Source organism: Salvelinus namaycush, chromosome 35 (genome assembly GCF_016432855.1).
Source record: "Salvelinus namaycush isolate Seneca chromosome 35, SaNama_1.0, whole genome shotgun sequence".
NCBI lineage: Eukaryota > Metazoa > Chordata > Actinopteri > Salmoniformes > Salmonidae > Salvelinus > Salvelinus namaycush.
In genome coordinates, this window is record NC_052341.1 from 15,287,130 (window position 1) to 15,312,486 (window position 25,357).

The 25,357-nt window shown below is 43.2% G+C and overlaps 1 protein-coding gene across 2 annotated transcripts in view; it reads right to left on the reverse strand.

Moving 5' to 3' along the window:
• Nucleotides 1–4,036: 4,036 nt before the first annotated feature.
• Nucleotides 4,037–25,357, reverse strand: part of LOC120029872 (protoheme IX farnesyltransferase, mitochondrial) — a 71,366-nt gene continuing 50,045 nt past the window's right edge. For both annotated transcript variants that reach the window (XM_038975178.1, XM_038975179.1), the window contains exons 5-7: nucleotides 11,423–11,493; nucleotides 7,736–7,968; nucleotides 4,037–5,356 (exon numbers count right to left, since the gene is read on the reverse strand). In XM_038975178.1, the coding sequence (XP_038831106.1) occupies nucleotides 4,914–5,356; nucleotides 7,736–7,968; nucleotides 11,423–11,493 (747 nt within the window). In that variant the 3' untranslated portion in view covers nucleotides 4,037–4,913. The remainder of the gene's footprint in view (nucleotides 5,357–7,735; nucleotides 7,969–11,422; nucleotides 11,494–25,357) is intronic.

A 25,357-nucleotide genomic window follows, 5' to 3' on the forward strand; every position in this document is an offset into this window, starting at 1 on the left:
TATTCATAACAAAAAACAGTTATGACAATGTCGTTTCCCAATTGTTTTGGCAGAGAACTTGGAGAAGATATTAGCTATATACTTGACAATAATGAAGTTGAACCGTTGGTGAAATCAACTTGCAAGTCATTTTAGATGGAGAAATGAGCGGTTGTTATCAAAGGAATAGTAGACTTCGCCACTTCATTTTTTTACAGTGAACGTAAGTAGTCATTAATTAATAATAATGATTCATACCTTTATTATTGATAATAACACATGAATTATTAGCAGTTGTATTACAAAAACGACAAGATGATTATTATTATTATTACTAGCCTATCATTATTATTATCATCATCGAAAACAACAACAAAATGATGCCAATTAGAATTTTGAGTTATGCAATTCTTGCAAGAAAAAACATGTCTTCATTCAATTGAAGAGGACTTTGGCCTATCAGTTTATTATTTGTTAATATTAAACTAATTGTATGCCATCGGAAATGACCACGTTGTCCTAAATTCAATGTAAATATGCAGAAAAATGTCGACTTCAAACGAAAACAGTGTGTGCTGGAACTTTCGAACCAGTTTGACAACAAGTCCCCAAACGGTGTGTTCGCGCTGAAGGTGGCTGACTATTCATGAGGAAATAAACGCATGTGTATAGTTCAGAACGTTTTCACTCTCACATGGATATGAATGTTATGTGTATAATGTGTTATTTCTTAATGAATATGAACTCATATGGCTACCTCATGAACTTGAGAACATTTTCTTCATAAATAAGTCAATTAGACAAATATTTGGTCAATCAATCAAGTATTTTTTCGTTAATTGCAAGGGCAACTGGTGTAGCCTAGTAACCCACAGACTGCCGCCACCGCCCAACAGCCTACACATTCTGTGATGCATGGTACATGAAAACTAAACCCATTCTCCGAGGACAATAAACTACTTTAGGCTATTCTATATCAGGCTTTTATCATGATCTTTGTAAAAAAATATATTTTAAAACTATCAAAAAGGATAAACATGAAAAAGATCTTAACAGGTCTAAATTACAGCAATATTTTAACAACTTTGCACGGCAGATATCAAGTCAATGACAACCCTAAAATTGATCAGTTTAACTTCAAAGGACATCTACATTCGATCCAAAATCACATTAATTAGAGGTCCGAGCACCGAAGGTACTGGAAACCTTATTGTATAAGTTATATTTCTTAGTCTGAAAAATAACTGATAAACCTAGCCTACATTAGCCTGAACAATTTTGTCAAAGACACATCACATTGCAAAGGTTTCAGAGATGAGTATGCTAGATAATTTACAGGCCACTATAAACATACATAGGCATAGGCCTAGCTATACAATTCCATACATTCGAGTCACTGAAATCTTTGCAACACAGTGTTTTTGTGTCTTGAGACTATCTCACAAGCCCAAAAACATTTCGTAGAAGATCAAGTAATGTGCTCAGGATCTGTTAAAAGGCCCCAAGTTACTTCAAAATTATGCTACATTACCGAGGCATTGGAGGTAAATCCACGACACCAGGGTTAGGCCACTTTACACGACTGACCAGACACACTAAGGCAGCGCGGGGGGAGTCGGCCAGATGTTACGGTCAAGAATCAAGTCCGTCCTCCTTCGGGAGTGGGGAGTGCATCTCTGTCGGGCTGTATCTTCTGTTAATGGTAGCCTATAGACGCCAAATTGACTCGGGTTCATTCTTTCTTATGTGTTTAACATTGGGCCATATAGACTAGCACTACTAGACAATATTCAAATCAAGAAATATTTTAAATATTTTTGAACATGCACATTTTTATTTAGGCTGTACAATTCTAAGAAGTCGAATAATTCCAGAGCCCCTAAATCATGCGGAACCACTACATCCTGTTTAGACTACGCTACTACAGGCCTAACAACCGACGGTAGGCTAGTGAACTTGATCGACCAAATAACATTGAGGGATCGACCCCATCCAAGTTAGAAATGTACAGAACACGAAGAGCCTCGATCTCCTCTGATAGTAAAGTGGAAAACAAAAGGCTACTATTAGGCAAAGTCTTTATACGATCCATCAACTAGGTTGTCGTGGAATGTGAGCCATTTTCTCGTTTAATTCTCTGAGATCAGAGCCCCGACAGAGCCCAGATGTCGGGTCACTATGGACATAAAAGCCAGCATGCGTTCACAGTGGATGTCTGGATGGAAAGTTCCTTCCGCGTGTTTATCAATATTTCACTCTTTGTTGTTGACTCTGGCAAAGGCCCTGCTGCCTGACACTCTGGTGCCTTCAGTTGACGGCGATTTAAAGGGTGCATGTCACTGCGCTGAATAGAGGTTTTAAGTTCCAAATGGCACACAACTCCCTATGCAGTGCATTAAATAGGGTGCATTTGGGACGCCCTTAGAAGATACTTACTTTAAATTAATGATTATAAATGCATACCTTTGGGATAAAATATAGGAATTATTCTTACGATTAAATAATTCTAATTCATGAAATCATACCAAAACCACGTTTTGAAACATTCCCCGCCTTATTTCAAATAAAGGGAATAGCGCTGAAATATTTATATGAAATAAAACACGCACGAGGAAAATAAGAACTTTAATGTTTAAGACTATTACTAAAATATAAAACAAGGCTACTTTATTAAAGATGGAACAACTGCCATCTTCATAGGAGGATATCATTTACCTGTCAACAAGACAGCAGGTGAAGAATCAAGGCTTCTGGTTGACCAGGTCCATCAGCGAAGGGAGCTCCAGGACTGTAGAAATCTCAGAGTGGAGGCCTGGTAATACGAGTCATAGTCGCTATACACTTGTCATAGAGGCAACAGGTGAGAGCTGTATTAAATGCCTATGAAGTTTGTACAGCATCTGAGATAGGAAGGGAGAGCAAAGTAGAGGTCTGTGGCTACGTCCTAAATGGCACCATATTCCCTACATAGTACACTACTTTTGACCAGGGCCCATAGGGTTCTGGTCAACAGTTGTCCACTATTTAAGGAATAGGGTGCCATTCGGAAGGAACCGAGGGGCGAGAGGAAACCCCAGCAGGGGAAAGAAGAGAGGGAGCCGCAGGGGCAAGGCAGACCCCCTTGCCTCCCCGTGGATGGAATCGAGTGAGGTCCAGTCTATCACACTGCTTTCACAACCTCCTCTGAGCGGATGTTGTAAACGTGACAGGCAGGCAATCACACTGACTGAGCCCTCAGAAGGTTGGCAACTGACATTTCATCTACACACAGAGAGTGAGACACAGAGAAACACACAGACACACATAGGTTGCGGTGGTGTTTTTTCAGCCTATACAGTAACAGCTGTGCTGATATGGAACACTGTATCCATTCTGAGCCCTTTCAGAGGATATTAAACAGTTCTGTTCCTCTGCAGCATGCTTGGGACAAATCCCACAGCCCCCTTTAACTAAGGAAGGGAATGTAAAGGAATGGGTGTCCCAAATTGCACACCATTCCCTAAATAGTGCACTACTTTTGACCAAAGCCCTATGGGCCCTGTATAGGGAAAAGGGTGCCATTTGGGACACCAGCATTGTTTAATGGAGGTGGGTGATGTTTAACGTAAACAATCTAAGAGTAAAGAGTGGAAGGGGAGCATGTGATGGACTAAGTGACAGGTACAGCAGTGGGTTGATTTTTGCTAAATAGGTGTTGGTGATATTGATATTCATGTGACTAACAGGACATGTGTCTGAGGCTACGATTAACCTGAATCTTGACATTACCAAAGTTTATGCCCATGCCAACACAATTATCTAGCTGGCATGTAGTGGTGGTGTACGTGTGGGTGATGAATATCTACACAAATGTGTAAGACTCATCCCTTTTATGTCAGATAGCACGATGACGTCATCTGCACTGATAGGAATACGCCCCCTGTGGGAAGGACTTGGTGTCACTAATGAAACCCTCTAAATTTGCTTTAATATGGATAACAAAGATTTCTATGCTTGAATGGGAAACAACACTTGACACAGTATAATGAAATAATTAGACAATCAACTGACTCAAAAGTAAATCAAATAAATTGATTAAATCATAAGACGTTTATTGTAAGAGAACATTTGTAATGATTTTTGTGTCTTACAAAAATGGCTTACAAGTTAACTTCTCTTTTGGTGCAGGTGAACCGTGTAGAGTTAAAGCAGTGTGTTGCAGACAGAAGAATACCCTCCACTGAGATTGCTGAACAGCTAAAACCAAGAGGCATAGGCAATCGTTACAGTCAAGTAACATATAGGCAAGTAATAACTTATCACTGCATTTCAGTGCAGTGGCTAGGTTGATTTAAAACCTATTTCCTTAATCGATTATTGAAAAAATTGATGCACAAATATTTACGCAACTCAATGTACTGTTGTCTCACTTATCTTACAAGGCTTCATGGCCATCACAGTTGACTCTTGATTCTTTCTTGACACAATGCATGGTTTCTTTCAAGATCGGGGCCCAATTGCGAATCCATAGGAGCAATTTACACTGTACAACGTTCTCATTAACAACAGTCATATACAACATGGACAGGGACTAGAGGGCAGCCTTCCTTTATAAATACATATATACACACACACACACTGAAATGATTCATTACACCCTGAAGTTATTTCAGGAATTCACAATGTGTGGTTTCCGTTGATCAACCATTTCAGCCATGTTGCTTCCACCCCGTCCCTTTGCCTTGAGGGCATGGAGAGTGCAGTCGGTGAGCACCACAAGTCCACAGACATACACAGATCAAATGGAGTGTGTCCCTAGTACTCCCCTCTCTCAGGATACAGAGGCAGAGGGAGGAAGACATCATAAGGTAATACCTCCATTTGTACGAAGGGTGGGTGGAGAAGTAATGGCCAGTGTGTTGGAGGTTGGATGTGGTGGGGTCTAACGGGCTAGCCTAGTTCTGCATGGCGAGGGGCAGGGGTGCTGGGGCTAGGCTCGAAGTCTTCGCCACGCCCTCTTTGTCGGTCCGGGACTTCTTACAGGTGAGCGCCAGCAGCAACAACATAGGCAGGTGCCACAGACTGCAGAAGAAGAGCTTGCGGGCGGAGCTGCGGTCTCCCTTCTGGTAGAAGCGGAAGGCCAGATAACTGATGTAGAGGTTAATGGGCAGGGAGACTAGAGGAAAGGTCCAAGTGGTGACGTCCAGCACAGGGCCCAGGGCCGAGAGACCGATCAGACCCAGGCTGTGGCGCAGGGCCACCCTCTTACACATGCCCGGGTGGGTGACGGACATCATACGGTAGCCTCCCCGGGAGTAGTCCTCACGCAGGTTCCAGCTCAAAGCATTGAAGTGGGGGAACTGCCAGCAGTACAAGAAGCCACCCAGCAGCAGAGCACCTAGAGAGGGGGAGGGAGAAGAGAAGATATTGACAATGACTAGATAGAGAATTCACAAATCTCTTGGTGTTGCATTTCCCAGTCCCTCTCGCAGGGATTTATGGTGATTTGTGGGCAAAAATGCTTGATTTTGCTGCTGCAATTCTGACATTTTGGACAGCAATATGCAATGATTCTGTCCAATTTGTCACAAAAATGCGATGGGGGAAAAAGTTTGTTGACATGTGGCTTAATTGAACCATATTACCCTCTTTTTGTGCAGCGGTGATGGGTCAGTTGTATGCGATAAAATAGGGATGATTTGACGTAAAATAGTGCGTTGCATAATATGCAGGAAATTGTTGACTTTGCACATTTGTTTTTTTCCCAACGCAGAATCCTGGAGGGACTGATTTCCCCTTTGACTGAATCTACGTCTTTTTTCAATCAACTTGGACATTTCACTGCCCTGACCCCTATGACACAGCCTCCGTACACGATACAGGAGACGTTGTGAGGTGAGAGAGTGAATGGGTAACTGAATACGAGAACATGGATGTTGTAGACACTAGTCAGAGAGGAGGTATCCCCTAGTCATTCTGTCTGTTCTGTTCCTCTCAGACCTGTGGTTAAACAGAGAGAAAGAGACCCATTCATCAGCTCGCCTTGCACATCCTGTGTGTGTGTGGGGGCAACAAACAGCCCGGGGCCACGTGTACGGTGTGGCGTTGTAAACGTTCCACCAGAGAGCAAGTAGCAGCAGAGAGAGAAACAGGAGTCCCGCCCCGGCCGCCGAGGTACAAAGACTCACTCGGCAGCGCTGCAGAGGCACCCGAGCGTTACATACAGGGTTTCCTTTTGTTTCACTCCGCTGTTCTTGCGTTTTGTAAACACAAAAGAAGCCTAAATCCCCTAGGAAAACAGGGCCTTAAGGCATCTCTACTGCAAACCTCTCCGGTCTCACCAAACACAGTGATCAAACAGGACTATAGTGCAGCCTGTAGTAGCAACTAACAGGACAGATGATGGTAACTATTGTCACTTTAGACTTACTTCTGTTCTATTATTTTATTACTTTATTTTATTAACGTTTAAATGACCCCCAATTGACCTGGTTAAAATGCCAATGTCCAAGTCATACTTATAGCCGAAACTGAGGGGGTCCTTCTTACATAAAGGGCATGAATGTCATTGTATAGCATGAGAGCAGTCATTGAATCAAGAGGGCCACCAAGGGAAGAGAAAACCCCCAGCGGAAGTTCAATGGGAATAAAACACATTCACTCCCACGTGAAAAGCCCCATAGATTCATGATTAACATTTTGTTGAGAGCAAGTCCCAAGATCTTGGCTTGGTGAGTGTAAACTAGTGTGTGTACCCTACGGAGAGACCCCGGTGACAAGCTGCAACACAGTTGACAGTTGCCATAACAGAACACTTAACATGTCTGCCAAACAATCTGGAGAGGAGAGAGGAGACCCCCCTCTGCTCTGCCTTCCTCATCCACTAGAGAAGTGCACGCACGCGCACACACACACAGCTAGCCGAACATAAACACACACAATACTGTGTGTGTTAGCAACGTGGGACTCTGGGTTGAGGAGTATGTAAATAAAAGGCTGGCCGTAATGGGGGGGGGTCAGGCCTGGTCACAGAGGTCCTCGTCAACCCAGTGAAATACATACAAACTCTGTTGTGTTGAATGTCAGTTGTGAAAGAGGCCTCACGGAGTCAAGCAGAGACTAATTGTGTTGGAATGACAAGACAAACTGTAGAAATAGAATTGAACCTATAGAATAGCTGCAGTTCAGTGGAGACATGGATATACAACATGCAGAAAGGCCGTCTAGTCTACACTACAGCCTAGCTCCTAACTCTCCTGGGAGTGACCACACAGTATGTTCATTTAGGCTGTGATAAACCGTGTATTTCCCACTAGCTGGATATCTAGTTTGGAAAATAATAAAATCGCTCTGAAGTGTCAGATTTGAACCACTTTATCAGAGTTTAACATACGTAACTGTAGGAACGAACACCAATGTATTATCATGAGTCTACACAGAGTCTAATATGTGCATATGAACTTTAACACACCACAGCTGCTCTTTGACCCAATGTTGGAAGAACAAGTATGGGTGTATCCTTTTCTCTCCTCAATCCCCCATTTACCAACATATTCAGTTTGAACAGCTCGTCATACACCGGCTGCTTCATCGTGAAACATAAGATGGGGTGTATCATTACTGTGTGTGTGTGTGTGTGTGTGTGTGTGTGTGTGTGTGTGTGTGTGTGAGGGAGGGAGACCCATAGGACCAAGTATCATGACTGTGTGTGTGGGAGAGGACACTAGGACCCAGCAGAGAGAGGCGTACAGTGAGTGTGTGTCCTCCAGTTCAGTACCTGGGTCCAGGGCACCTGTAGCGGCTGTCCAGCCCATGATGGGGGGAATGGCCCCCACCACCGCCCCCACCCAGGTGTTGATGATGCTGAGCCTCTTCAGGGGTGTGTAACAGCAGGTGTAGAGGAAGATGTTGAGGGCCCCCAAGGCCCCTGTTAGAGGGTTCACAGCCAGGGTCAACACAGTGATACCAGGGACACCACAGGCTAGGGCAAAGCCCACCGCATGGAGAGGACTGTGCGACGGAGGAAGAAAGGGAGGGAAGGAAAGGGAGAGAGGATAAGGAGGGAGAGATCAGGAGGGAGATAGAGAAATCTCTTAATACAACTTCCCCACACTGTATTTCACCAACAACAAATTCAGCATACAATAGAGAGCTAAGCTTCCTTCAAAATACTGAACACCTGGCTTAAAGACACAGAATACTGAACACCTGGCTTAAAGACACAGAAAGACAGAAGAGAACAACAATTGCTCTCATGCTCTGATTGAGATATGTGGACTTGTGGAGATTATAGGAGAAGATGACAATAGCCCCATGTAAACACACACACACACACACACAGCATGTGCCACACGGCCGGGCCACACATTTGGAGACAGTTAGTGGCGGTCCGGCACTCAGTCTGAAAACATGGGCTTAGAGGAGAGCTCATGTGATCAGCGTTTGTCAGGGATAAAAGTGGCCCTGCAAGACAATGAGCGTGTGGCTATGAGGCTGTACGCATTACGCACGCCCAGAGATCAAACCATCCTCAGCCCTAACCACAGAGGCTCCCGCTTTTAACCGGATGAAGACCTCCTCCCCCTGTCTTTTATTGAAAGCAGCTAGCTAGCGACTGACTCCAGGGCTGGTTCAAGTAAATATGCTGTAAATTAGAGGGAGGAGATTTGGAGATTAAAATCTTGAACAAACGCAGCAGGCCTTCTGAAGCGAAAACGGGCTTTTATTTTGGGAGATAGGGTATTAATGTGATTAGTGTGTTATGTCTGTTTTATGTGGCAGTGGTGTGTGTAAGTGTGTGTGTGTGCTCGCTGAGTTTGGGTCATCTCTGTGGGGGTCGAAGTGAGGACTGCGTCACCCGGCCTGTGTGTGTGTGGGGGGGGGGGGGGGGGGGGGTGTTATCTGGCCTTAGTTTACAGTTCGACACTGTCCCAGTCATAACGCTGTCAGCCGGGGTGGGGGTGGGGGGGGGGGGGGGGGGGTAAATAAAAGTCAGCACTAAGCCCATGTAGCTGGCTGGCTGGCTATAAGAGGGAACTTAGCCCCCAGTTGTGGAAAGTAAGACAAGTTCTTAACCCAGTTCAAAAAGTACTTCACCCAGGTTTACAAGTTCTTCACCCAGGTTTACAAGTTCTTCACCCAGGTTTACAAGTTCTTCACCCAGGTTTACAAGTTCTTCACCCAGGTTTACAAGTTCTTCACCCAGGTTTACAAGTTCTTCACCCAGGTTTACAAGTTCTTCACCCAGGTTTACAAGTTCTTCACCCAGATCTAAAACAGGGGTATTGAACTCATTTCACGGAGGGCTTAGTGTCTAGGACATTTTTGGTTTTCCTTTCAATTAAGACCTAAAACAACCAGGTGAGGGAAATTCTTTAATTAGTGACCTTAATTCATCAATCAAGTACAAGGAAGGAGTGAAAACCCACAGACACTCGGCCCTCCGTGGAAGGAGTGAAAACCCACAGACACTCGGCCCTCCGTGGAATGAGTTTGACATGTGCTCTAAAAGTTCTTCAAGCTCGAGTGAGAGAATGAGGACTTAGACAAGAGCATAAGTTGGGGGGTTGAAGGGGTGTCTTCAGCGTGATGAGAGGGTGGTTGGTGGCAGGCAGGCAAGAAGAAAGGGTCTGGAAGAGAGTGTCATGGCTTCTCCAATTAGACCAATGAAGCGGGCTACACGAAGGAATGGCTCAGTGTTCAATTAAAATAAGATCCACACAAGAGTGTGATGTGCTAGAGGAGACGGTAGCTGTCTAGGGACGGTCTTCTAGAAGACCCAGATTAAGCTAGACTAAAAATCACTTTCAATCAACATTTCTTCATTGGACATACTTTGTGACTTAAACTAGGCTTGAGCTGGGTTCAGGGAGCCTCATGGAGAGGGTGGAGCGAGGATGGAGCGAGAGAGAGAGGATGGAGGGTGAGAATGTGAGATGCTGAGGGCTTGCTTGACAGGGACTGTAAGCGTCGTCTGCGTCACAAATGGGACCTCATTCCCTATATAGTGCACTACATAGGCTATGGTCATATTCCCTATGTATGAAATGGGGTGCCATTTGGGATGCTGCTGTAGCCATCCAGCTGGTCCACATCGGGCCACAGGTTGTGTGTGTGTCACACACAGTCCTCAGTCACGTCAACACCAGGATATACGGACAAAGCCAGGCAGCGGCAGCACCCTGGGTCTGTTTGGAGAACAGTTTACATCCTAAATCTCCAACTCAACAAGAGGAGTGTCCCTTTAAACAACACATCCCATGAGGATTCCACTGTGGACATGAGGAGATGGGGCCAGGTCAGGGTTCAACACCAGCGCTTCAGCATCTCACAGTTATGGTAGGAGTCTTCTCATTTACCCTGGAGTTCCCTATGCCAGGGATCATCAACTAGATTCAGCCCCGGGACCTTTTTGTCTTGAGTGGATGGTCAGGGGGCCGGAACATAATTAGAAATAATTTTATACCACACATTGACTGCAAGAAGCCCAAACATATATATTTGACTAAAACATAGTAATTTCAAAACTTGCTTCGATTTGTATACGATCACATATCTCTATTATGAGTGGGAATATTTCAAAACAGATTTCCAAAATTAAAATCAACTGGAGCTGATTTGCTGGTGTTTTTACAGTCTTATGTCCACAACAAAGAAAAAATGGTTGTATTTATTTTGCTGGCTAGAGCAAGAGTGAGCGAGAAAGAGAAAGAAAGAGAGAGCAGGTACAGGTAGCCTACACCATCCTCCCAGCCTGCCAATAAATAGTATCAGGTTACACCTGGCAGGTGTGGAAGGGGAGGACTGGTTGGTGCTGCAGGCATACTATTTCTGATCTGATATTGGCAGCAACCTTCCTGGCTCCTGGCTGTACTCTGCAACTCTGTATAGACAGCATGTAGCCTGTCCCAGGCATGGCAGCATAACTGATTGGGAAAAGAGTGTAAAAGGATCTGTGATGTGGGTGGTGTTGCTGTGCTCTGCAGCACTATTGTTTAATTGAAGGTGTACCCACAGTGCTCCATGCCTCCCCTCGTTATCACGAGACACGCAATAACACAGAGCTGTTATTACGCCAAGTGGCAGGATCCAGTTTCTCCACTGGTAATACACTTCACTAGATCAGATGACCTACTCAATACGGAGACGGCATGATAAGTGAAGTGGCAATGTATTTGGTGATGGTATCAAGGTCTCACTCAAAAGAGAAGGTTTTCAAAGCCAAGGGATTTTATCCGTGTGAAATAACAGTTGAATGATTGTGAAAAATATATTTTATGCAAAATTGTTGTGAGACAGAAACAGAACTAGACACACAAAAACAGAGGGGATCTCCCAAATAGCACCCTATTCCATATGTAATGCACTACCTTTTGACAATGGCCCATTGAACTCTGGCCAAAAGAAGGACACTATATAGGGAATAGGGTGCCATTTGGGATAGAGATTACAATTGTTAGTTTACCTTATCTGTCCCCTGACCAGGGGCCGGTTCTTTGTGCGGTTCATGTTGGAGTCAAAGGGCACCTCAAAGTACTGTGGAGAGAGAAAGAGAGAGAGAACAGAGTATGGGTTAATGGAGGAAGGAAGGACAAACATACAACTCATATTCAGAGGCCTTTCAAGTTCTTCTTTGTAACCATTCATCCTGTCAACCCACCATTCCCTAAACTGCCTGGCTATGTCACCCATCACCACATACACCTGATCAGTGGCACTTTCATAACACAATCTCTCTGGCATAGTTGTGGTCTTAACCAATATCATCTTCTATGGGAGCATGAGAAGCTTTGCTACAAAACTTAGGGAAAAGCTTTTCTGATATTTTTCATGACCAAAATTAGGCTAAATTGTGGTAAACATACAGGGGAAAATACACAGCAATGCAGGCCTTCGTCAAACATCTGCAGTGAAAGAAAGTGAGGGAAGCAGCTCAAGACAAATCTCTGAGCAGAACAGCGGCCCTTCACGTCGCAGAATGGGGACTGAGGTGGGATGTGGTTAGGAGGAGGTTGCTGGGGTCTAGGGTACATAGGGGGAGGATTATGTGAAAAACAACATATTTTTCTGTTTTATGATCTACTCTGGGAGAGCCTGCTTCAAAGTGGCCCCAAGAGATCAGCTATGTGTGACTAAAACGCAAACACATGGGGCGCTTAAACGCAGGAACCAGCTAGTATGTGTACGTGTGTACATGTGTGTAGGCCTACGTGTGTGTGTAGCTAAATCTCTGAGCCAGCACCCTAATGATGAAAACAGACAGAGCACTCAGACTAGAGTCCAGACAACCAGAGAATATTAAGATCCATTACTTCTGAAATATGGCTGGAATAAAATATATAATAAACAGATAATACACTTCTCTCCTCCATCTCCCCCTTCCTTAATTTACGGTCCTTTTGACATAGAAAAGCCTCTATATTTAAAAACACCCGTGGTGGGTAATACATTTCATATAGAGTACATTTATATTTCGCTAGAGGCCTTCGGAGAGTTGGGTCATACCACTTTAGTTGCACAGCGGGGGGGGGGGGGGGGGGGGGACTTCTTTGCATTAACTATGACAGGGAAGTCTGTCAGCTTGGCCTGTCGGTGTGTCCCCTCTGGAGACCTAAAGGAATGGATCGTCTTGACCTGATATGCTGCTTTCTCAGGAAAGGAAAACCTTTTTGGATAGATGAGGGGTTGCATAGCAACTTGCAGGATTCACCCGTGTTCTGTGTCTGCCTACGAAATGCGTTATAAAGGGGAAGGCACACTGAATTGTTCCTCAAAAGAATCACTAGTACTACAGAGATGACTAAAACGTTCCTGACTACTTCATGACCAGTCTAGCAGGTAGGACTAACGAGGCCCTCAACACAACTTGTAGCGTACGCATAGCAGTGTTCTAGAATACTGGACCGTTGGCTTTCATACTTTTTGAATTCTCCGTGCAGCTATAGCAATTTCTCCAACTGTTAACACATTCAAATAAATAGACGCGTACCGGAGCAGCGTTGGTTGGGAATTGTGGCGAGGTGCACGGTCAGACTTCGTGTCCTCAGCCCCCGTGGATGGTGTTCTCAGAGCCGCGTAGCTATGTCACAATGGGACGCTGGACTATCACGTCTCTGTGTCTGGACTACGATATACGCTTGAAACAGGTGAGCAACTGGTCAGGCCTAGGCTTCATACAGAGTGTGGGGTTGATAATTGATGCATTTCATTTTGTTTCAGTGGCAGGTTGTGTAACATAAGCTCACAGCCACCCAAAGGGATAAAGTTAGTGGTGGGATAAGCTAAGCTCCATATAAAGTCAGTCTTCCCCTTCCCTCTTGAGCTGAAGTCTGCTGTGCTGGGGCTGATGACGGGCTGGCCTGGGTTGGGAACAGCTGTGGCTGCGGCTATGGGACCCAGGACTCAGGCTGAGGTGTTAATTCTATTTCCTGGGTCAGGAAACGCGTCAGGGGGTCAGGGGCCGCGAGAGAGAGGGAGAAGAGAGCTCTGTACTGCAGTTGGAGCAGCAGCCAGGGCGAGAGCAGAACTGTCCCTCAGGCAGACCAAGAGCTCACATGCAGGACTGCTCGTTGGTCACATAAAATCACAATTGTTTCAGTTTCCAATAACGACATCATTCTGACCTGCACATAAAACTCTGACACCCACATAACTGTACCTCTGCTTTGCTCCCTCATTCCCTACAGGCCTGTGTGCAAAAATACCAGGGGTGCAGAAGAGAGGGGTGTATCACGGAATACAGCGTTTGGAGCAGGGTTGGGCTCAATCCAGATTTTTTTTAATTCACTCCCATTCAACTCATTCATTGAAATTCAAAATTGGCCACACCCCACAGGATGTAGAATTGTAATTTGTGTTTGACAGGAAGTAGAATTTAATTCAGTGCAATTCAAAGACATTCCACTCAGTCATAGAACATGAGTTTCTATGACTTCTAGTTACCAAAGAATAAATCACGTTTAGAGCCCGACCGATAAAAATCGGTTGATCCTTTCACAGACACACTTGTATCGGCCTTTATTCCACAGATAAAGCGCCTATATTATACACATAGAATAAACAAATTACGGTCAATTTTTGACATTTTCAATGGTAGCCTGAAGAAGGCACTCTACGAGCTGTTCATTGAACATCATTCAGCCCTAGGTCACAACGTGAGAGAGCGTAGGCATGGTGATTTGATGGTGAGTAGCTTGCCACAGCCAACACATTAGAATAAGTAAATAATCAAAAGTACACATCACGAAGCAAGCAGCCCTGTCCTTATCACATTCTCACTTAGTTAACATTAGCTGGCTAGCTAGCCAGCAAGGTAGTTCGCTTAGCTAGTTAGCAATCTGTGCTACTTATGTGCCAAAACTGGGCAGGCGCCAAAGTGAAAACTGTTAGTGTCTGGGCCTAATATGTAAGCTAGTGGGCCTTATTTTGTTAGTTTTCCGAAATATGAAATAATCAAAAAGCAAGACAGTTGGCGCAGATCTATCCTTCAGGCCATGCGCTTGCATTCATGATGAGATAAGTAGCTAACGTAGGCTAGCTAGCTTAATCAGAATGTGACACAAACCAGTGCGGCAAGCATTTGCCTGCATGAAAGTTCTGTCATCAACGCATTCCATTTGCAATTGAAATGTATAGCCAATACCTTTTGTATTGAATAACAGTGTAAAATAGATATGGTTTCTGTAAAAAAAAAAATGTTGTAAAGACCAGCTAGCTTTTGCTTGTTATAACCAAAGATTATGGATAGACTGACAAGATATTTGTCTCTCTGCCCTAACAATGGGTGTCGCTGTCCACAAAGCAGTACGGTGGGCTGTCTAGCTCCCACCTATCTTTTCTTTGGATTGGTGGATACATCTCATTATTGTTATCATTTTTTGAATATTTGATGAAGGTTGTTGACGTCAAACGCCTGTATTCAATGGAGAGAGAGATGGTATGCTACTAGCCTCATGCCAATAACATGCATAGCCATCGAGACAACAATATAATTTATTTTGCCGGGATGTCACGTACCCTAGTTATATCAGTACACTCGTAACAACTTAAGCGTAACAAAACTTCTATTTGATCAAATCAACCTTACGTAGCAAATAAGCCATTCATTTTTTGACCAAATTCAACACTCTCTCATTGACCTCCATACAAAAACTCCTTGCGTGGTGGGTGAAACAAAAAAACGCCACCTGCTGGAGGGGGACACAGATTTTCCGCTGAGTTGGGCCTCTCCTCCACTCTGTTATAACTTACTCTCATTGAATGGTTGCCATAAAGTGTTTGTTTACATGTCCTTTGTTGTAAACACTGTTGTAAATCTACTCAAGACAAATGCTGATACCGACATCTAGTGACATTATGAAAAGCATGTTATTGCATTTCAATGCTAATTTGTGAACTTGTTAAATTCCTTCAACCAGCCACCCCTTGTGGTGGTTTAGCACAGACACTTCTACATACTGCTTATCCACTGCCAAAGACAGGTACAACTTAAATATGTGTCTAAGGCAAACTAAACAAGTTTTGTATTTACTGTCGTATTTATAGAGGATATACACTGAACAAAAATATAAACGCAACACGTAAAGTGTTGGTCCCATGTTTCATGAGCTGAAAGAAAAGATTCCATAAATTTTCCATATGCACAAAAAGCTTATTTCTCTCAAATTCTGCATTTCTCCTTTAATCCATCCACCTTACAGGTGTGGCATATCAAGAAGCTGATTAAACAGCTTGATCATTACAAAGGTGCACCTTGTGCTGAGGACAATAAAAAGGCGACTAAAATGTGCAGTTTTGTCACACAACACAATGCCACAGATGTCTCAAGTGTTGAGGGAGCGTGCAATTGGCATGCTGATTGCATGAATGTCCACCAGAGCTGTTGCCAGATAATTTAATGTTTATTTCTCTACAATAAGCCGCCTCCAACATCGTTTTAGATATTTTAGCAGTATGTCCAATCGGCCTCAGAAACGCAAACCACGTGTACCCACACCAGCCCAGGACCTCTACATAAACTCAGCAAAAAAAGAAACAATCTTTTTTCAGGACCCTGTCTTTCAAAGATAATTCGTAAAAATCCAAATAACTTCACAGATCTTCATTGTAAAGGGTTTAAACACTGTTTTCCATGCTTGTTCAATGAACCATAAACAATTAATGAACATGCACCTGTGGAACGGTCGTTAAGACACGAACAGCTTACAGACGGTAGGCAATTAAGGTCACAGTGCCTTTAATGAACAATTAATGAACGTGCCTTAGGCATGCTGCAAGGAGACATGAAGACCGCAGATGTGGCCAGGGCAAAAAATTGCACCGTCGTAATGTGAGACACCTAAGACAGCGCTACAGGGAGACAGGACGGACAGCTGATCGTTCCCGCAGCGGCAGATCACGTGTAACACCTGCACAGGATCGGTACATCCGAACATCATACCTGTGGGACAGGTACAGGATGGCAACAACAACTGCCCGAGTCACACCAGGAACGCACAATCCTTTCATCAGTGCTCAAACTGTGCGCAATAGGCTGAGAGAGGCTGGACTGAGGGCTTGTAGGCCTGTTGTAAGGCAGGTCCAACACCAGACATCAACGGCAACAACGTCGCCTATGGGCACAAACCCACAGTCGCTGGACCAGACAGGACTGGCAAAAAGTGCTCTTCACTGATGAGTCGAGGTTGTCTCACCAGGGGTGATGTGTCACAGCATCATGGGACTGAGCTTGTCATTGCAGGCAATCTCAATGCTGTGCGTTACAGGGAAGACATTCTCCTCCCTCATGTGGTACCCTTCCTGCAGGCTCATCCTGACATGACCCTCCAGCATGACAATACCACCAGCCATACTGCTCTTTCTGTGCGTGATTTCCTGCAAGACAGGAATGTCAGTGTTCTGCCATGGCCAGCGAAGAGCCCGGCTCTCAACCCCATTGAGCACGTCTGGGAACTGTTGGATCGGAGGGTGAGGGCTAGGGCCATTCTCCCCAGAAATGTCCGGGAACTTGCAGTTGCCTTGGTGGAATAGTGGGGTAACATCTCACAGCAAGAACTGGCAAATCTGGTGCAGTCTATGAGGAGGAGACACACTGCCGTACTTAATGCAGCTGGCGGCCACACCAGAAACGAACTGTTAATTTTGATTTTGACCCCCCCTTTGTTCAGGGACACGTTATTCCATTTCTGTTAGTCACGTTAGACAAACTGAACTTGTTCAGTTTATGTCTCAGTTGTTGAATCTTATGTTCATACAAATATTTACACGTTAAGTTTGCTGAAAACAAACAGTTGACAGTGAGAGGACGTTTCTTTTTTTTGCTGAGTTTATATATAGCGACATGTTTGATGTATTATATACAAGATATACACTATATATTAAAAAGTATATATTTCAGCCACACCCGATGCAAACAGGTGTATAAAATCGAGCACACAGCCATGCAATCTCCATAGACAAACATTGGCAGTAGAATGGCCTTACTGAAGAGGTCAGTGACTTTCAACAAGGCACCATCATAGGATGCCACCTTTCCATCAAGTCAGTTTGTCAAATTTCTGCCCTGCTAGAGCAGCCCCGTCAACTGTAAGTGCTGTTACTGTGAAGTGGAAACGTCTAGGATCAACAACCGTTCAGCTGCGAAGTGGTAGGCCACAAAAGCGGACAAAACGGGAACAGAGTGCTGAAGCGTGTATGGTGTAAAAATCGTCTGTCCTCGGTTGCAACACTCACTACAGTGTTCCAAACTGCCTCTGGAAGCAACGTCAGCACAAGAACAGTCAGTCGGGAGCTTCATGAAAAGGGTTTCCATGGCTGAGCAGCCACACACAAGCCTAAGATCATCATACGCAATGCCAAGCGTCAACTGGAGTGGTGTAAAGCTCGCCGCCATTGGACTCTGGAGCAGTGGAAAGGCGTTGTGTGGAATGATGAATCATGCTTCACCATCTGGCAGTCCGATGGACAAATCTGAATTTGGCGCATAGCAGGAGAACGCAACCTGCCCAAATGCAGTGCCAACTGTAACGTTTGGTGGAGGAGGAATAATGGCCTGGGGCTGTTTTTCCATGGCTAGGGCTAGACCCCTTAGTTCCAGTGAAGGGAAATCTTAACGCTACAGCATACAATGACATTCTAGATGATTCTGTGCTTCCAACTTTGTGGCAACAGTTTGGGGAATGCCCTTTCCTGTTTCAGCATGACAATGCGCCCGTGCACAAAGCGAGGTCCATACAGAAATGGTTTGTCGAGATTGGTGTGGAAGAACTTGACTGGCCTGCACAGAGCCCTGACCTCAACCCCATCAAACACCTTTGGGATGAATTGGAACGTCGACTGCGAGCCCGGGCCTCATCTCCCAACATCAGTGCCAGACCTCACTAATGCTCGTGGCTGAATGGAAGCAAGTCCCAGCAGCAATGTTCCAACATCTAGTGGAAAGCCTTCCCAGAAAAATGTAGGCAGTAATAACAGCAAATGGGGGGGAAAAAACTATAGTAATGATCCGTCCATGACGTCCATGATTTTGGAATTAGACGTTCGACGAGCAAGTGTCCACATATACAGTTGAAGTCAGAAGTTTACATTCACTTAGGTTGGAGTCATTAAAACTAGTTTTTCAACCACTCCACAAATTTCTTGTTAACAAATTATAGTTTTGGCAAGTCGGTTAGGACATCTACTTTGTGCATGACAAGTAATTTTTCCAGCAATTTTTTACAGAGATTATTTCACATAATCACAATTCCAGTGGGTCAGAAGTTCACATACACTAAGTTGACTGTGCCTTTAAACAGCTTGGAAAATTCCAGAAAATGATGTCATGGCTTTAGAAGCTTCTGATAGGCCAATTGACATCATTTGGGTCCATTGGCGGTGTACCTGTGGATATATTTCAAGGCCTACCTTCAAACTCAGTGCCTCTTTGCTTGACATCATGGGAAAATCAAAAGAAATCAGCCAAGACCTCAGAAAAAAAAATGGTAGACCTCCACAAGTCTGGTTCATCCTTGGGAGAAATTTCCAAACGTCTGAAGGTACCACGTTCATCTGTACAAACAATAGTACGCAAGTATAAACACCATGGGACCATGCAGCCGTCATACCGCTCAGGAAGGTAACGCATTCTGTCTCCTAGAGATGAATGTACATTGGTGCGAAAAATGCAAATCAATCCCAGAACAGCAAAGGACTTTGAAGATGCTGGAAGAAACATGGCCAAAAGTATCTATATCCACAGTAAAACAAGTCCTATATTGACAACCTGAAAGGCCGCTCAGCAAGGAAGAAGCCACTGGTCCAAAACCGCCATAAAAAATCCAGACTACGGTTTGCAACTGCACATGGGGAGAAAGATCATACGTTTTGGAGAAATATCCTCTGAATTGATGAAACAAAAATAGAACTGTTTGGCCATAACGACCATCGTTATGTTTGGAGGAAAAGGGGGGAAGCTTGCAACCCGAAGAACACCATCCCAACCGTGAAGCACGAGGGTGGCAGCATCATGTTGTGGGGATGCTTTACTGCAGGAGGGACTGGTGTACTTCACAAAATAGATGGCATCATGAGCAAGGAAAATGTATGTGGATATATTGAAGCAACATCTCAAGACATCATTCAGACAGTTAAAGCTTGGTCGCAAATGGCTCTTCCAAATGGACAATGACCCCAAGCATACTTCCAAAGTTGTGGCAAAATGGCTTAACCTCTCTGGGGTAGGAGGCAGTATTTTGATGTCCGTATGAAAAGCATACCCAAAGTAAACTGCCTGTTACTCAGGCCCAGAAGCTAGGATATGCATATAATTGGTAGATTTGGATAGAAAACACAAAAGTTTCTAGAACTGTTAAAATTATGTCTGTGAGTATAACAGAACTGATATGGCAGGCGAAACCCCAAGGACAAATATATATATATATATATATATAAAAAAAGAAAAAATTACTTCAGCCTACCAAAAATTTCAATGGCTACCACTTTTATTATAAGGCCAAGTCCTCCCAGATTGTAGTTCCTAGGGCTTCCACTAGATGTCAACAGTCTTTAGAAAGAGTTTCAGGCTGGTTTTTGGAAAAATGAGCCAGAAACTGTAGTCTTTCTAGGTGGCTACCATTTTGGCTGTAGTGTTTCCAAGCGCGTGAAAGAGAGCTCGTTCTTTGGTATTTTTCTCCGGTAAAGACAGTAACAATTCTCCGTCTTAAATGTTATAGTTTATTTACGTATTAGGGTACCTAAGGTTTGATTATAAACGTTGTTTGACTTGTTTGGAAAAGTTTATTAGTCACGTTTGGGATTCATTTTGTATGCATTTTGATGGATGGAAACGGGATGGATTATTGACTGAAGCGCACCAGCTAAACAGTTTTTATGGATATAAAGAAGGACATTACCGAACAAAAGGACCATTTGTGATGTAACAGACCCTTTGGAGTGCCAACAGAAGAAGAAGATCATCAAAGGAAAGGCATTTTTTATATCGCTATTTCTGACTTTCGTGTCGCACCTGCCTGGTTGAAATATGTTTTTCATGTGTTTGTATGCGGTGCGCTGTCCTCAGATAATCGCATGGTTTGCTTTCACCGTAAAGCCTTTTTGAAATCTGACACAGCGGCTGGATTAACAAGAAGTTAAGCTTTATTTTGAAGTATTACACTTGTGATTATATGAAAGTTAAATATTTATAATACTGTCGTTTGAATTCCGCGCTCTGCAACCTCACTGGATGTTGGCCAGGTGGGACGCTACCATCCCACCTGCCTATAAGAAGTTAAGGACAACAAAGTCAAGGTATTGGAGTGGCTATCACAAAGCCCTGACCTCAATCCTATAGAAAATGTGTGGGAAGAACTGAAAAAGTGTGTGCGAGTGAGGAGGCCTACAAAACTGACTCAGTTACATCAGCTCTGTCAGGAGGAATGGGCCAAAATTCACCCAACTTATTGTGGGAAGCTTGTGGAAGGCTACCCAAAACGTTTGACCCAAGTTAAACAATTTAAAGGTAATGCTACCAAATACTAATTGAGTGTATGTAAACTTCTGACCCAGTGGGAATGTGATGAAAGAAATAAAGCTAAAATAAATCACTCTACTATTATTTTCACATTCTTAAAATAAAGTGGTAATCCTAACTGACCTAAGACAGGGAATTTTTACTAGGTTTAAATGTCAGGAATTGTACAAAACTGAATTTGGCTAAGTTGTATGTAAACCTCCGACTTCAACTGTACACTACATGACCAATAGTATGACTACACCTAATATAGATTAGAAGAGGCATTTGAATTTCATTGAATGCAACTATATTTCCTTTCATTAAAACTAATTGCAATTCTATATCCTGCTTACTATTTAAATTCAAATTCTAAAATTGAAATAGATGAGGTATTCTCAATTGATTTCTGAATGAGCTGACTGGTTTGACTGTGTGCTAGTCCTCCGTGGAGCCCTGGTTTGATGTGGGTGTCATATTCTAGCTACTCAGTGAGCCGACTGTGTGCTGACAGTGTGTGTCATCATTTCACAGTGTCCCCCCTCTATTAGCCTTCCTCCTCTCTGCCTTTTAAGTTGGCTCATCTGGATCACATCACTACCAGCCCTCTCCTCTCAGCCCCTTGTCATTACTTCCCTACAACCACACAGTCCCATATGCTACAAACATGGGTCCACGGCTTTAAACAATTATGCCATTCCATTCTACTGTGTGTGCGATCACACGCGTTTGTGTAGGTGCAGGTAAAGAGGGCCGGAGCGGTTCAAATCTGTTTAAAGTAATGGAGTACCAAATCAGCTCTTTAAATCTGATTGGCACAAAAACATGACAACTTAATCACTTCCTGTTCTCCTAGTCTCTTCCTGTAAAACAGAATGCTCAGAGGGATAGACTCTGTCCTACTGGCCTAAATCACAACCAATCACATCACCAGTGACATAAATGTCAAACTGATATCATAATGAACAAGTCATTCCACCTCAAAAAGTACAAGAGAATTTCGACACCCACCATCTCAGATTATTCCAAATAAATGTTTGTACATAAAAAAAATAAGATTAGCATTCCTGAAAACATTTCGTGAAATATAATTTGATTTCTGAGAAATTAAGTCCCATTGATTGCACCCAAATTGGCCATTTTAATTTATAGGATTCATATAATCTACAATAAATATAGTACATAACATTCGATTTGGACCTTCATTCTTACTAACAATAAGACACAAGGAATCCCCCAAAAATTATCAAAAGCCACCCATGGACCCCCACGCCAATCCCAACCCAGCAACCAGTATATAGTATCGGTTCTCCATGTTGACAAGTACTATGAAGCTGCTGCTTGGAGTATTGTTTCTTCATCTTTTTAACGTATTCCCTGTGGATCTGGTGATGTTTTTTTCTCTCCCTATTCAGAGAAATTAGCCACTTGCAATATTTACCATAAATTTGTGTGGAATGTGCCCACTAAATGTCGCTCTTCCTGTTACTTTTATCCATATTGCAGTTTCTTGTGTTCATTAAAAATGGATCACATCATTTTCTTTGCAACTTTGGGTAGAAAACCAATACCTTTTGCTCATGATGAAAACAGATTGTATGGTCATCCTCACAATTCCATCCAGCCCTCCATGAAAGCAATTTAGTTTGTCATTCTCTTAGGCTTAATTTGTGTCCAGGAAACGGTCCTCTGTGTATGATTTATCCCCTTCAATTTTATTTTTATTTTTTTTTACAATTAGTTATACCATTCCTGGTGAACAAGCAAACCACATGGCAACAGCAGTTCTAATGGTTTCAATGTTATGGGCTGCGTTTCAAACTCAAAGTAGACAGCCCTCGGCCCTAAACCCTCAGCCCTTGGCGGAATCCCTGCGGCCATATTTGTCATCTGTCCAAATGATTAGCCAAGCAAGGGAAGTTTGCAACGTAAGCCCCTCAGCCTTTGTTTTTAATGGAGTTTGCGAGTGTACAGTTATGTTCACTTCGGGGCCTGAAACACCCCATAATTCAATTTGCGATGATTGTACATCCGCTAAGAAAAGTCAGCCAAAACTTAAAACCTCAATGTCAATATGGAGTCAACATACAAGTGTAAGTAAGAACAAATGTAAATAAGTTCGAAATTGTGCTACTAATGCACAAACACATTTTCCTTCTTCAGAAGTAGCTAGGCAGGCTAATGTTAGTTAACTAATTAATTTGCTAGCTATCATACAGTAGGTGTATATTAATAATTATATAGTTCATATAAGTAGACATGCACTCATAATTGCCTGTAGCGCATATAAAGAACCCACAAGCTACCGGTGGCTGAAAACACGATCATTGCGCGATGAACGAGTAACAACTTTCCGGGTAAGGGCGTTCCATTTAAAAATAATTCCTTCCTCCCTCTCCCCTTGCCCTGCAAGTGTATACTCAGACGTCATCAGTCATGTCCACTGAATTTGAGGGCTGAGGGAATAGGGTGTGTCTTTTAAGTGTTTGGAATGCAGCCATGGTCTCTATTGGTCAGAGATGTGGACTCGAGTCACGTGACTTGGACTCGAGTATCACTCGAGTTGCAAATTTTGTGACTTGAGACTTGACTAGGCAAAGAGAAAAAACACTTCCCACTTGACTTCAACTTGAGCATCTATGACTCGTGACTTAACTTGGACTTGAGCAGTATGACTTGAGACTTGTCATCTCGCGCACTACAGTATGTAAGCACTACAGTATGTAAGCCTATCTGTCCTTTATTTCAGAGTGCTGCAGGTTCTGCACATTCGGTTGTGTCTTTTCCAATCAGATTCACAGTAATCCGGGGTTGCGCAGGCCGGGCACAAAGCACGTCATCTAGCAAAGTGGTCGCCGCTACACGGTCCTTCGGTATTATTTAGCAAACTTGATAACACATCACTACCGACATTCACAAGCAAAAACTCTTAACAGATATGTTGTAGCAGCCTACACCTAAACTGTATGGGAAGAAAAGGAGACGATTTCTCAGTCTGATCAACTAGGCTACTTATAACCGCAGCCCACAGCTACATAGGCTACAGCCAATGCGCCATGTCCCCTCTCGGCCAGAGGACAGAGTAAACAAAGTGGTAATGTTATGTGCCCTATTTATAGCCCATTTATTTGTGTTTGGAGAAAATGTGAATGTGATCAAATTTGGTTTGGGCTACATTCAAACTTGGGCTGGCTGGCTACCTTTACCTTTTCAATCCAAAATGATTAACTGAAATTAATCAAACAATACTCAATTACAGAAATCGACTGTGTGAGTTACTTTTTAAATGCAGTTGCATAGGCCTATATGATGCAAGCCTGCATAAAGCAAGCTCAGCCCTGTGAGTTCTATTGTCCAATTGCAGTCATTGTGTCTGTTACCAGATTAGGAAAAGTTCTGGGTCCCAGGGAAAACAATTTGCCCCACCAATCTGGGACCTATGGTGCCACCTTTGCATTGGTCCCAAAAATCAATGCATTCAAAGACTATGTGGGTGAAAAAGGGATGCAGTTCGTAAAACTTGTGGGTCCAAAATCACTGATGCATTGCAATGAAATTAGCAATAAACACTTTACCATTGACTTGAGTACTCAAAACCCAAAATGATGGACTCGTGACTTGACTCCACCTGAGCTGTGAAACGTGGGACTTGACTCAAGACTAAAAAAAAAGTTGAGACTTGGTCCCATCTCTGCTTATAGTCTTTAATGGTAAAAGTCCCAAAACACACACACACTGCATAGTGTTTTGCAGTGGTAATGGTATTGGGTTTAATGGTAAATTTCACAAAATCACACTACATATAGAGATGTTCTCTAATTATTTTATTGAAAAACCTGACTGCCATGCAATGGTTTTTAATTGTATTATTTTATTAGGGTTGTCACATTTTATTCACGAGACCATTTCTCCATCAAAGTTTTGGGCTTGTAGGAAAAGTCTTCATATGAGAATTGCACCATGTAGGTAGCCCTCAGAGAGCTGCCATTTGTTGGACTATTCAAAGAGTTGGGTTGAAGCATTAGGTTGCTAAGAGAATGACAAACTGAATTGCTCTCATGGAGGACTGGCTTGACCACACAATTCATTTATTTTGATAATGAGAAAAAGCTATTGGTTTTCTACCCAAAGTTGCAAAGAAAATGTTGTGATTAATTTAATAAACTAGGAAAAATTGAATAAAAGTGTAAGGTTGCAGTTGCAGGAACAGTGGCATCTAGTGGGCAAAACCTGGTACCGTCACACTAATTTACAGTAAATATGGCAAACAACTTCAAATGGAAAATTTCTCTAAATGGGGAAAAAAACAGCAGATTCACAGAGATTATATTACAAATGCTGAAGAAGCAATACTCTAAGCCACAGCTTCATACTACTTGTCAACATAGAGAACGGATACTATATGCTGGT